Consider the following 14,203-nt stretch of genomic DNA (forward strand, 5'->3'; position numbering starts at 1 on the left):
ATGGATGGATGAATTGATGGTTAGGTAAACAGGTAGATAGGTAGGGAGATGGGTGGATTGTTGGGTGGATAGATGGATAGGTAGGTAGGTAGATAGACAAACAGAGATAGAAATATAGATAGAGACAGAAATAGAGACAGATAGATGATAGATGCATGCACATATGTTACTGCATCTACATTACCTGTGTGTGTGTATCTGTATTCCATACAGAATAATTAGAAACAAAATTAATATCCAGAAATTGACAAAGGTAAAATAAAATGTTTTATAGCAACACATGTTCTATGATGCAGCTATTAAAGAGGATGGATTATATCCACTTCAATTAAACCACAGAGATGCTCATGATGCATTATACATGAAAGCAGGGGACTGAGAGATATAGATAATGTGATTCCACTTTTTAAGAAGCTCTAAAAAAGAAAGCATAAGTGCTCCCTCTCCACATGTATACATGAGCATGGCATAAGGCATGGATGACCAATCATAAATCCTTGATGTATCCGAGGAAGGGAAAAACCGGATGCTATGGGGAGAAAAGGACTATTCACACTCTGCAAAGTTTCATAGGTGTGGTTACTTACAATTTTTGAAAAGGAAACTAATAAGAGAAAAAATATAAATTACAAAGCAAAATAAAACACACATACAATCTTTATCTATACGAGGACCGGCTTTGTGAATCCTATTTTTTCCTTCCCTTCTCAGGCACAAATGTAAAGGCAACCTGCAAACTCAATGCCAGGATTCCATCCTGAGGGGGCCTGCACTAACCCTGAAAACCCCCCAGACTACAGAATCTGGGGAATGACTCTAGAAGATTCTAGATGTGTAACTGATTGACTCTGTGACTCTAGGCAAACTCCTCAACCTCCCTGAGCTTGCCTCAGCTTCCTCATGCATGAAATGGAGAAGGAACTAGGTTGGTAAAACTCTTCCGCAGTAGATTATGACTACATGACACGCTGCCTATAGTCCTGATTTAAAATATCTGTCAAATTGGTGAAGACTGCTCCCGGGAAAAAGGCATGCTAGAGCACATCTGAATCATTTCCGTTAAAACTCTGTTCTGCGCTAACCATGAGGCTCTGGGTTTTGTGTCAAGGTCAATGTCCCCATTCAGTCACTCTCAGAATCTATAAAACCTGGTTTAACAGTCCAAATGAACTGAGGGTAGAGGAGATCTGCATAAAGAATGATGACCATAATAAAAGGTTTACACCAGAGTTCCCAAACTATTTTTCCATGATATACTGTGCTAATGGGTTTCCCACTTATCCATGAAAATAAATTTGAGCAATGTTAGGCCTATCAATCTCAATGGACGTGAGTCTGAGTGAACTCCGGGAGTTGGTGATGGAGAGGGAGGCCTGGCGTGCTGAGATTCATGGGGTCACAAAGAGTCGGACACGACTGAGCGACTGAACTGAACTGAACTGAACTGAAGCTTATCAGTTAGATCATTTTTGTCTGAAACTAGGTGTATACTTGGCTTAATTCATAAGAACATCTATTGAACTGTTTGGAAGGTTCAGTAATGTCACCAAGAACCAGGCTTTTTCAATTGTTTCAGCCTGCCATGTTTGCAGTGTTATTGAATTCTCTCCTGTTTCTCTCTCCTGTTACAAGACGGCAGCCACAGCTCCGCCCATCACATCCACATATGACCGTGTCCCAGGAAGGAGGGGAAGAGGTTAGAAAGTATTTTCTCTTAGCTTCACTCTGTTTAGGTAAGAATATTTTCCCCAGAAGCATTCACAGAATTCGTCCTGCCTCTTACTGACTGAATCTGAGTCATACATCCATCCCTGAAGTGATGATTGGCAAGGAGGATAGACTCGGACCGACGTTCCCAGTTGGAATACTGCTATCTGTACAAAATGGAGGCTCTGTTGACAGGGAAGAAGGAAGGATGGTATTTGGATGAACAGTCAGCAATGTCTGCCTACTGGCTAAAGTGAAGTTAAAATTGTACCTGTATTACAAGCCTTTCATAGACTTCAATGTGCTAACAAACACTTTGAACCTCCAAGAGAGGACTAATGTATTGGTTAGCCTTTCTCAAACATACTTGACTATGGAGACATTTTTTGGAACAACATCTATTAAGATCTTCTGAAAGCCTATGACCCCACAGAGTGTAGGCTCAAAAATGCTAGTTTCTAAACTAGCGCCTCTTCTACAGGGTATGTACCCTCTTATTAAATAAATGCTTAAATACATTGAATTTTGGGGAGGAAACAAATTCTGCCTATGTTCATAGGTGACTTATTCCTCACAACTTTTCAGTATATAAAAACAGTCTAAAGATAGAGAAAAAAAAAAAAACTCTATTCTTATCTGATGCAAGCCATAAAAAAAGAAAAGATGTACATTGAGGTTTTGGATAAAACTCGGGAACCACAAACCACTACTACCAAAAGGCATCCAGGTATTGTTCAGAAAGCAACAATGACTTCATAAAATTCACTGTCCTTTCCACTAAGCTTAGCAAAAGGGAGAAATACTATACATTAGTAAGAGTTTTCACCAATCCTACTGGGTAAAAAAACTCATTCCATTACGATTCTGGCTTAGTTTTGAAGTGTACAAAAATGAAAGCTTGCTCTGAAACATTTCCTGTGTCCATCTAATACTTCCACGTGTCCATCTAATACTTGTGTGTTTCACTTGCCCTTTTTGAAGGGCATGCATTCCTTTCCGGAGATAGCTTTTCCAGTCCCTTTCTCAATTCACCAGCCTCCTGGAGTCTCCCTGGAGCGCTCTGGACCAAGTGCTTCTTCTGGTCTCAACTCCTCATGGGAAATTTCTTCTGAGGCAATGGAGCCTCCCTGACTTTCTGAGATTTTTTTCCATCTGGTTTGTGCATGCTCTGCATACATGAGAACACATTGCATGGCCTGTGTGACTCATCACAGACATCTGCATGTTCCATTCCACTGCACTGTGATGTTTTTAAGAAGTACAAATATAAGAAAAAATGCAAACGTTGGCCCTTCTAGAGTCTTCTGCACTCTCTCCCTCTTCTCACCTAGAGAAATACACTAGCACAAGGGTGCCATTGTATAACCGCTTACCTTTTCCATACTGGTATCAATAAATCTCTCAGTATTCATGCAAGTCAATGAAATGAATTCCATCTGAGAGATTACAGAGATTGTGTGTCATGGGAGCAGATAAATGATACACGGGAGACCTAGCAAAGCAGCAGAATGGGAGTTCCTGAGTTGTTTGTTGTTGTTGAAAAGACTTACGCACATGACTTTTCTGGATTTGCTTTAAAAATTGCCCCTCAGTGAATATCCATTTAACTAGAGTGTCGTAACAACAGCCTACAAGGTGCCCTCAGCAACCAGAAGCCCTGAGGATTGTAACACATTTTCAACTTTCCTAAGCAGATATCAGAGATCACAATTGCCTGCCTTCTGCAAGAAATGGTGATTTTAAACCCCAGCCTTCTCGGTTTCAATTATGCTTAATAATCACATGCTGCTTTAAGTTCACAATGTCACTGGTTTTCAAACAACCGAAGAAAAAGGCAAGGTTTTAGTCATTAATATTTCTTGAAAGCAATGTTCTCTCATTCAGTGAAACGACAAGGGTCAAATGGAAATTAGGGAATGCCTTGGAGATCTTCTAGGAACTAAGTAGCTCCTTCTTTCTGGATTTGACAACTCATAAAACAGGAATTGCTGTCCTCTTGAGAGGGTCTGCTCTTGCTTCCCCGACGGAAGAGGGAGCATCTGGCCAGGGTGATGCTGTCCACTGGTCCACCAAAACCTGGTCCTTACATCTTAAGGTCAATATACAAATTTTAAAAATATTTACTTATTTTTATTTATTTATTTAGGCCATGCTAGATCTTAGTTGCAGCACACGGGGTCTTTCATCTTTATAGTGGCGGGTGGGATAGTGTGTCTCGGTGTGCAAACTCTTAGTTGTGGTACGTGGGATCTAGTTCTCAGACCAGGGATTGAACCTGGGTCCCCTGAACTGGGGGGCTTCCAAGGTGGTGCTAGTGGTAAAGAACCTGCCTGCCAATGCAGGAGACGCAGGAGACAAAGGTTTGATCCCTGGGTGAAGGCCCCAAGAAGTAGGAAATGGCAACCCACTTCAGTATTCTTGCCTGGGAAATCTCATGGACAGAGGGACGTGGCGGGCTACAGTCCACGGGGTTGCAAAGAGTCAGAGACAACTTAGTGACTGAAAAACAACAACAACCACATCATTAGGAGCTCGGGGTTCTGGCTGGTGGACCACCAGGGAAGCCCCCAGTATACAATTTTCAAACTAAGCTCCATTCTGGTTCAGGGGCATGGAAGCATTGCGTCCATGGAGTCAGTGTGATCCTCACTGCAGTGCGCCAGGGGCAAAGACTTGCACAGCCTTCCCCGTGTTTGAGAGCCCTGACTTAGCAGGCCTGTGGGAACGGATACCTTATCTACCTCAGCTACTGATGACAGATGTACATCCCAAACAGCAACAGAACTGTCATCTGCTGCTTTCCTTGGCTAAAGTTATCTACTGAAGAAAGTCATACTTCTTGGAAACAAAATGATGCTGCTGTGACCTAGCAATTAGCCAAATACAGACTTCTGACCATGCATGAGAATTTTTATTAGGTAAACTCTAAAACAAGTGGCTGAAGGTCAGTAGGCGGGATGAGAAGTGGTGTTTTAACTCCTACCAGCCAGTGGTTTGAACGGATTATATTGGCTCATATAATCAATGGTGCTCTAGAGCTGGTTTGTACTGGTTAGTGAGATCCAACTGTTAAATATAAGAGCATTTACAAGCCGTGGCTGTTGGCAGCTTGAAATTTTCCACAGTGGGAGTACTTATACCATGGAAATTGGCTGACATTACAAATTGTGGCTTTTCTTCCTCCTGAGATCCAGTTTACTAGTACCCAACTGCACATGAGCACGAGCAAGTAGAGTAAACTTCAGAATTCAGAAAACGTTTTCCTCTATCCTGAAGAGCAGACCACACTTCATTTGAAAAAAAAAATAAATCATGAAAATAAAGCACTGATGTTGCTAACTTAAAATAATTGTCATTCCCAGAGACGCTTTCTCCAAGTTGATAATTTCACATTTGTTTCAAGTAACATGCCTAAGAGGACTCTGCCTTGGCACGGGGGATGGGGGACATGGATGGCTTTTGCCCACTCCAGGAAAGGACTTGCTGGATAACAGGAATGTGGGAAGTTAAGGCAAGAGAACCACTGTGACTAACAGCACGACAGAAAAGGGACCATTTTTCAAATATTTAAATATAGGTCACAGAGCCTGCAGTGATGCTCACTGAAATGTTAATTCAATTCAATTCAGCATGACAAACATTTACAAACAATAAGTGTTGTTGAATTGAATTGAAATGTTAACATTTATTCTCCTGTGATATTTCTCTGCAAAAATTAGGAGGTATCCTTAGACTATAAATTAAATTCCACCCTGAGATGAATGTTAACTCTGTAATAAATGTGATCATCAAATATTTATATCTAGCTTTGTTTCAAGACACCTGCCATTGAATTACTTAGCGGCTTAGATAAAATAATGCAGACGCCACCATACTTATATAGTATGAGAAAAACACAAACAGGGCAATAGAACTTTCTGAACCTTTTAGTTCAGTGGGCAACTTTGAATATTTACGGTTGACAGTTTCATGTTTTCACCACTGGGTAGTTATCTTCTAGGACCAACCTCATTATACAATGGAAGTGAGAAATAGATTTAAGGGCCTAGATCTGATAGAGTGCCTGATGAGCTATGGAATAAGGTTCGTGACATTGTACAGGAGACAGGGATCAAGACCATCCCCATGGAAAAGAAATGCAAAAAAGCAAAATGGCTGTCTGGGGAGGCCTTACAAATAGCTATGAAAAGAAGAGAAGCAAAAAGCAAAGGAGTAAAGGAAAGATATAAGCATCTGAATGCAGAGTTCCAAAGAATAGCAAGAAGAGATAAGAAAGCCTTCTTCAGAGAACAATGCAAAGAAATACAGGAAAACAACAGAATGGGAAAGACTAGAGATCTCTTCAGGAAAATCAGAGATACCAAAGGAACATTTCATGCAAAGATAGCTCGAAAAAGGACAGAAATGATATGGACCTAACAGAAGCAGAAGATATTAAGAAGAGATGGCAAGAATACACAGAAGAATTGTACAAAAAAGATCTTCACGACCCAGATAATCATGATGGTGTGATCACTGACCTAGAGCCAGACATACTGGAATGTGAAGTCAAGTGGGCTTTAGAAAGCATCACTACGAACAAAGCTAGTGGAGGTGATGGAATTCCAGTTGAGCTATTCCAAATCCTGAAAGATGATGTTGTGAAAGTGCTGGTCTCAATATGCCAGCAAATTTGGAAAACTCAGCAGTGGCCACAGCACTGGAAAAGGTCAGTTTTTATTCCAATCCCAAAGAAAGGCAATGCCAAAGAATGCTCAAACTACCGCACAATTGCACTCATCTCATATGCTAGTAAAGTAATGCTCAAAATTCTCCAAGCCAGGCTTCAGCAATATGTGAACTGTGAACTTCCTCATGTTCAAGCTGGTTTTAGAAAAGGCAGAGGAACCAGAGATCAAATTGCCAACATCCGCTGGATCATGGAAAAAGCAAGAGAGTTCCAGAAAAACATCTATTTCTGCTTTATTGACTATGCCAAAGCCTTTGACTGTGTGGATCACAATAAACTGTGGAAAATTCTGAAAGAGATGGGAATACCAGACCACCTGATCTGCCTCTTGAGAAATTTGTATGCAGGTCAGGAAGCAACAGTTAGAACTGGACATGGAACAACAGACTGCTTCCAAATAGGAAAAGGAGTACGTCAAGGCTGTATATTGTCACCCTGCTTATTTAACTTCTATGCAGGGTACATCATGAGAAACGCTGGACTGGAAGAAACACAAGCTGGAATCAAGACTGCCGGGAGAAATATCAATCACCTCAGATATGCAGATGACACCACCCTTATGGCAGAAAGTGAAGAGGAACTCAAAAGCCTCTTTATGAAAGTGAAAGTGGAGAGTGAAAAAGTTGGCTTAAAGCTCAACATTCAGAAAATGAAGATCATGGCATCCGGTCCCATCACTTCATGGGAAATAGATGGGGAAACAGTGGAAACAGTGTCAGACTTTATTTTTCTGGGCTCCAAAATCACTGCAGATGGTGACTGCAGCCATGAAATTAAAAGACACTTACTCCTTGGAAGGAAAGTTATGACCAACCTGGATAGCAAATTGAAAAGCAGAGACATTACTTTGCCAACAAAGGTCCGTCTAGTCAAGGCTATGGTTTTTCCTGTGGTCATGTATGGATGTGAGAGTTGGACTGTGAAGAGGCTGAGCGCCGAAGAATTGATGCTTTTGAACTGTGGTGTTGGAGAAGACTCTTGAGAGTCCCTTGGACTGCAAGGAGATCCAACCAGTCCATTCTAAAGGAGATCAGCCCTGGGATTTCTTTGGAAGGACTGATGCTAAAGCTGAAACTCCAGTACTTTGGCCACCTCATGCAAAGAGTTGACTCATTGGAAAAGACTCTGATGCTGGGAGGGACTGGGGGCAAGAGGAGAAGGGGACGACAGAGGATGAGATGGCTGGATGGCATCACGGACTCGATGGACATGAGTCTGAGTGAACTCCGGGAGTTGGTGATGGACAGGGAGGCCTGGTGTGCTGCGATTCATTGGGTCGCAAAGAGTCAGACATGACTGAGCGACTGATCTGATCTGAGTTATCTTCCAACTTCTGAAGATGACATCTGTCAGAAAGAATTAAAACCTTCTAGGGATTGTTGAGAAAGGAGCACTCTCTCCTTTTGACCTTGAAGTTGAACCTGGGAGTCTACAGATCTGACCCCCTTGGGAACTACCTTCCTACAGGGGAGTAAACCCAACATGAAGGAGAGCAGATCTGACTGATGGATGGAAATTAAGGCCTGGTGAACTTGCTTAAGCACTTAGAACAAGCCATTCCATGGTCATCACTACACTGACTTATAAGTTACATGAGCAAATAAATTAACTTTGTTTATAATACTTTGACGGTTTCTGTTGCTCACCACCAAGAGAGTCCTAATTTATGAAATATTTATAGATTTTTCAAACTACTTTTTAAACCCAAATCACCAGAAATGCTGACTTCTAACAGGCTTCTGAAAGTGCCAAGCCATCTCTTTTCCTGTCTTTACTTCCAAGCCTTTCGGCATGTAACCTTGCAGTTCTTCCTACCTCTTGATACTGACCTTGGCCATCTGATCTGCTCGGGCCACTGGAATGCTAATGGGCATGATGCGTGCTATCAGGAGTTTAAAGCAGGCTTGCCCTCTTGGGCTTCTGTCACCACCATCACAAGAAGAGGCTGTGGCTCAAGGAAGTTACAAGACGTGCCAGCAGCAGACCCAGGCCTCCCCCCACCCCCACAGCCACCGGAGAATGAGATGAAGCCACTCCCGCCAACTTGCAGACCTCTCAGAATAAAGAACTGTCAGTTTAAGGTCCTGGGTCCTCACTATTTCCAAGGCAGGAATACAGACGCAGACACAGAATGGACACATGCAGACTCAGTGGGGAAGGAGGCGGGGCGGGATGAATCTGGAAGCAGCACTGATGTATACACACTGCTGCTGCTGCTGCTGCTAAGGTGCTTCAGTCATGTCTGACTCTGCGCGACCCCATAGGTGGCAGCCCTGCAGGCTCCACCGTCCCTGGGATTCTCCAGGCAAGAACACTGGAGTGGGGTGCCATTTCCTTCTCCAATGCATGAAAGTGAAAGTGAAGTCACTAAGTCATGTCCAACTCTTAGTGACCCCATGGACTGCAGCCCATCAGGCTCCTCCGTCCATGGGATTTTCCAGGCAAGAGTACTGGAGTGGGGTGCCATCACCTTCTCCGGTATATACACTACCATACGTAAAATAGCTAGCTAGTGGGAAGCTGCTGTCTAGCACAGGGAGCTCAGCTTGGTGCTGTGATGATCTAGAGGCAGGGGATGGGGAGAGCAGAGGGAGGTCCACGAGGGCTGGGATATAGGTATACATATGGCTCCAAAATCACTGCAGATGGTGACTGCAGCCATGAAAATAAAAGACGCTTACTCCTTGGAAGGAAAGTTATGACCAACCTAGATAGCATGTTCAAAAGCAGAGACATTACTTTGCCAACAAAGGTCCGTCTAGTCAAGGCTATGGTTTTTCCTGTGGTCATGTATGGATGTGAGAGTTGGACTGTAAAGAAAGCTGAGCACCAAAGAATTGATGCTTTTGAACTGTGGTGTTGGAGAAGACTCTTGAGAGTCCCTTGGACTGCAAGGAGATCCAACCAATCCATTCTAAAGGAGATCAGCCCTGGGTGTTCTTTGGAAGGACTGATGCTAAAGCTGAAACTCCAGTACTTTGGCCACCTCATGTGAAGAGTTGACTCATTGGAAAAGACTCTGATGCTGGGAGGGAGTGGGGGCAGGAGAAGAAGGGGATGACAGAGGATGAGATGGCTGGATGGCATCACCGACTCGATGGATGTGAGTCTGAGTGAACTCCAGGAGATGGTGATGGACAGGGAGGCCTGGCGTGCTGCGATTCATGGAGTTGCAAAGAGTCGGACATGACTGAGTGACTGAACTGAACTGAATGGCTAATTCACCTCACTGTGCAGAAGAAAGTAACATAACCTTGTAAAGCAATTATATTCCAATTGAAAAAAAAAAGATCCTGGGTTTTCAGACAGTCCTCACTCGTGCTCAGAGCACCCTTGTCCCACAGAGCGGCATGCAGAGCACCTGCAAGGAGGAGGAGGCTGATTAAATCTCAGGGAGACCCTGCAGGCTTTTGCCAGTGAAATATGAACAGGGAATGAAGAAGGAGAGGTTTTCCAAATCAGAGATCACAAACGCTGATGCTTCTGGTGACCAAGCAGGTAAGACAATAATTTTAAAAAAATAATTAAAACACAGCATGTGGCATTTGCCAGACACTGTCCTGGGTGTTTTACAAATATCAGTTCACTGAATCCTCCTAACAGTTATCTGAGTTCGGCGTTGCTATCTTCAGGACCCTGGGATGGAACAGTACAGACAGTTTCAGCAGCTTGCCCCGGTCATGAAGCTTGTCAAGGGTGGCCCTCGCTTTCCCTGGCTCTTGGCCTCTCTGAACCACAATGAAACAGGCTTGACAAAACCTAGGGGGTGTGGGGGGCACCACTGTGTTCCGTGCCTTGTCACCATGTGGGACTGAGAGCGCGCTCATCTTCTCAAAGAAGCCAGGAATCTAGACTGTTTACAATTTCCCTCTTTAAAACTGTTTGGAATATTTGAATGCTCGATTTTTAAAACACTATCGAGGTTAACCCTATAGAGCTCAGGCTCAGCAAATCACAACTAGAGCCACACTTGGCCGTGGCCTGCCCTCCACCCACTGGTCTCAGCAGCAGAGCCCTCTCGGGTGACAAGCGCCCAGCACGCACACCTCAAGACCTTCTCTAGTGTCACTGCAAGTGGTTCAAAAGCTTTGTCCTTATGTTAGAAAAAAGCGAGAAACCAGGGAGCTGCCACATTCGCCTCTGCCCGTCTGTCCTTCTGTCAGCCCCACGTTCTCACAGGCCATATTTCGGGTCCTTGAAGTTACTGGGATCTCTCCCACACCCAGAGATTGGACCTGGGGCTCCCTCTGCCTGAAATCAGTCATCTCTCCTTTCCTCACTGGGTCTTAGCTGCATGTCACTTCCTCCAGGAAACCTCTGCCAGCAGCCCTCATGACCATACTAGGGAATGCACCTGAGTGCTTCTGGAGCATCGTATACCTCCCCTTACCAAGACGTAGGTGCACCTGTATTTTATCTGCTCTGCCGCCTGGATGTATCTCTCCCCAGGCTAGGATGCTGCAGAGCAGAGGGGAGAGCTGCTTTGTTCCCAACATCTACAATAGAGGGTGCTGAGAAAATGGTTATGACATGAAAGAAGGGGTCCATATATGAGAGAACATGTACAGATCTTACAAACGTACTTTCAGTGAGCCTATCAGAAACCCACGGACACACAGACACAGCAAGTACCTAGATAAAGCAAGAGCGCGGTTAACTCTTTCCTCAAGGCCTAGCGTGCCCAGGGCCTTCCAGGCCAGCCAGAACTTGAATGCATCTGGTCTCCTGCTGCATTGGATGGATTTGTCGCCTGTGTCATAGCTGACATCATAAAATTTATCCTGCTGGAAGAGGTAAGACGCGTTGGCCGAGTAGCATCTCTTAAGAAGGTCCTTTTGGGGGAAAAAATAGACAGAAAGACAACTTGTAATATTGTCCATTTTTCAAATACATTTGATTTCAAAAAAACACACCCCACCAATGAAACCTCGTATAATATTCTACTGCTTTGTGCCAAAGGCATTTGGTCTGGCTCTGTGACTGACCTGTGTCTGGAACACTTGGTGTGTATTAACTTTGAGACACAGACAACTCCTTGTATTTTCAAAAAAACCCCAAATCCTCACAGTTGAGAATGCTAAGTCCATCCTCACACTTGTATGGGTGAGTATTAAGAAACTTTAAACGACCATGTCATCATCTGTATGACATCAACATGGGCCAATTACTCCAGATGGGGAAAAAAAAAATCTATTTGTAACTCACTCAAGGTTCCACATTAGAAAAATACCCAACATACCATATATACTTTATACAATTTCACAGGCGAAAAAACTAGGCCTTGGGGACTTTGCTGGTGGTCTAGTGGCTAGGACTCCAGACTCCCAACGCAGGGGGCCTGGGTCTGATCCCTGGTCAGGGAACTAGATCCCACATACTGCAACTAAGAATTCCATGTCACAAGTAAGATCGAGGATCCCATGTGCCGCAACTGAGAGCCAGTGCAGCCAAAGAAATATAAATTAAACAAACAAGAAAAAACCTAGGCTTTAAATCCCTTTTTTCAATTCATATCCATAATGAAAAGGCCAGAATCGACAGTTAATCCAGAGATTAAAAAAAAAAAAAAAAATCTGAGGAAAGAGCAACGGAAGAGTAAAAAAAAGAACTGACTAAATAGCACCTACAGTTCCATAGGGTTTGGGGTTTGGTCTCACACTGGTTTTATCTGTAATCAAATTCAATTTACATTTATTGACTGGTTACTTCTCTCTACAATTTACCCTGAGTGACAATTTACCCTGCTTATTTCCATTCTACAGTCTTTACTTTGACTTCAAATTATTAGCATTTAAGCCCTGTTTCCTTCAAGTCATGTGGGATCTAAAACCCCAGGATTCCTAAGCCACCCCTCAGCCCCCACAATTCCCTGAGCATCTTCACTCCCAAGGAACACCTATTAGAACCTCTGCTTCCCCAGCATGGCCTTTCCTGGTGGCTCAGACGGTAAAGCGTCTGCCTACAAAGCAGGAAACCAGGGTTCGATCCTGGGTTGGGGGAAGGAAATGGCAACCCACTCCAGTATTCTTGCCTGGAAAATCCCATGGACGGAGGAGCTTGGTTGGCTACTGTCCATGGGGTCGCGAAGTGTCGGACGCGACTGACCAACTTCACTACCACTATCACTATTCCCCAGCATAACAGACTATTCAGTGTCCCTCAACCACGAGATCATGCCCTATGTCTTCATTTACACTGTTTGCTTGACCTTGTCTCTGCTTTAATATATTTGGCACATTCGGAAGAATATACCCAGCATATTTATAAGCTGTAAAGTTTACTAACATCGAATGTGGCTTCCCTCTTTGGGTTCCATCTCAGGTTCTGCTTCCCTCCAGCGTTTTTTACCTGCCCCTCCTGCTAGACCCCTTTCCTCCTCCCACCCTTGACTGCATTTGCTGGCTTTGGTTCTGAGTCACCCCTCCTCGGTGAGCAGCCCTCTATATTCTCTCCTCGAGAACCAAGCAGCTTCTCGACAGCAGGAATCATTTCCTGTCCATGTCCACACCCACAGGCTTAACACGGTATCGAGCACAAGACCCTCACTAAGCTGTTAGCTGAGGACACGGCTCCCCACATTCTGTCCCTCTCCCCCATCATCCTGACATATCATATGAACAGAATAAACACAGGCACAGGAACATCTTCCAGACTTTAACAATGCAGAACCACCAGCGCTGACAGGAAACCCTGGAGAAACTCCCCAGAGTCACAGAGGTCCTAGAAAAAATGATCCCTCCTAAAGAGGGAATATGCATTTTATATGTTTTTAGAGACTATGTATTCATGCATTTAACAAACATTTAGAAACTTACTCATGATGAGTCGGGCATTGCACTTTACAGTGTGCATACCAATGTTTTCTAATAGTAAGGATTTGCAGTTTAGTGGGAGACTGATGTATAATTCAATGATTATTTTCAATATTTACTTCTAAGAATAAGCTTTCTTTTGTACACATTGTTATATTTAAAATAAAATGTTTTTCCATGAGAGAATGTATTTATTCCATGTACCCATCTGACTGATCAACAAGTATATAAAGAATAAAAAGAAAATTTCAAGGTATCATATTCCAAACGAAAGCACACATTTGCCGTTTCAATAACAATATTCGCCTGTGTGGACACTAATTTGGGTATTATTTGCACCAGAAAGTATGATTCAATACTATGCAAAAAAATGTATACTGACTATAGTCAAGAACTCCCAAGTCCCACTCATCCACTATCCAAAAGTAAACTGATTTTAAAATAACAAAGGAATGCTCATAAGCCTTCAGCCTGGCTCAAATGGGTAATATTGGTAGACATAGAAGAAGAGGAGATTGCTCCAAAGTGATCATTAAGGTAGAAAAAGTGTGTATTCTTTAATCTTTAGCTTAATTCTATCATCAATCTCTCAACTCTGATCATAGCTGCCACCGCCACATCTCCCTACTCTCAAAGGTCAGGAAATTTGGGTATTGTTTCCATAGCAACTACAGCCTGACCATATATTATGACATTAAAAGGCCACTGCAGCTTAAGGACAAAGCACACACACGTGCACGCGCACGCGCACACACACACACACACACACACACACACATACACACTTGTACTTGCATCATGAGTACAAATTTACTTTCATCGACCATGAAAGATGCAAAAAAATCCCCAAATCACGTGAACACTGGACACATCCCGGGCAAGTTTCAGTGCCTGCTGCCAGTGATTGAAAGGGAGAGGAACCCATCCATCCTGGGAAGACGAATGGCATCACTGT

General features: G+C 43.4%; 1 protein-coding gene across 3 annotated transcripts in view; it reads right to left on the reverse strand.

Moving 5' to 3' along the window:
- Positions 1–14,203, reverse strand: part of GADL1 (glutamate decarboxylase like 1) — a 194,497-nt gene that overhangs the window by 83,694 nt on the left and 96,600 nt on the right. For all 3 annotated transcript variants that reach the window (XM_019984721.2, XM_019984720.2, XM_070777301.1), the window contains one exon: positions 11,069–11,268. In XM_019984721.2, the coding sequence (XP_019840280.2) occupies positions 11,069–11,268 (200 nt within the window). The remainder of the gene's footprint in view (positions 1–11,068; positions 11,269–14,203) is intronic.

Source organism: Bos indicus, chromosome 22 (assembly GCF_029378745.1).
Source record: "Bos indicus isolate NIAB-ARS_2022 breed Sahiwal x Tharparkar chromosome 22, NIAB-ARS_B.indTharparkar_mat_pri_1.0, whole genome shotgun sequence".
Taxonomy (NCBI): domain Eukaryota; kingdom Metazoa; phylum Chordata; class Mammalia; order Artiodactyla; family Bovidae; genus Bos; species Bos indicus.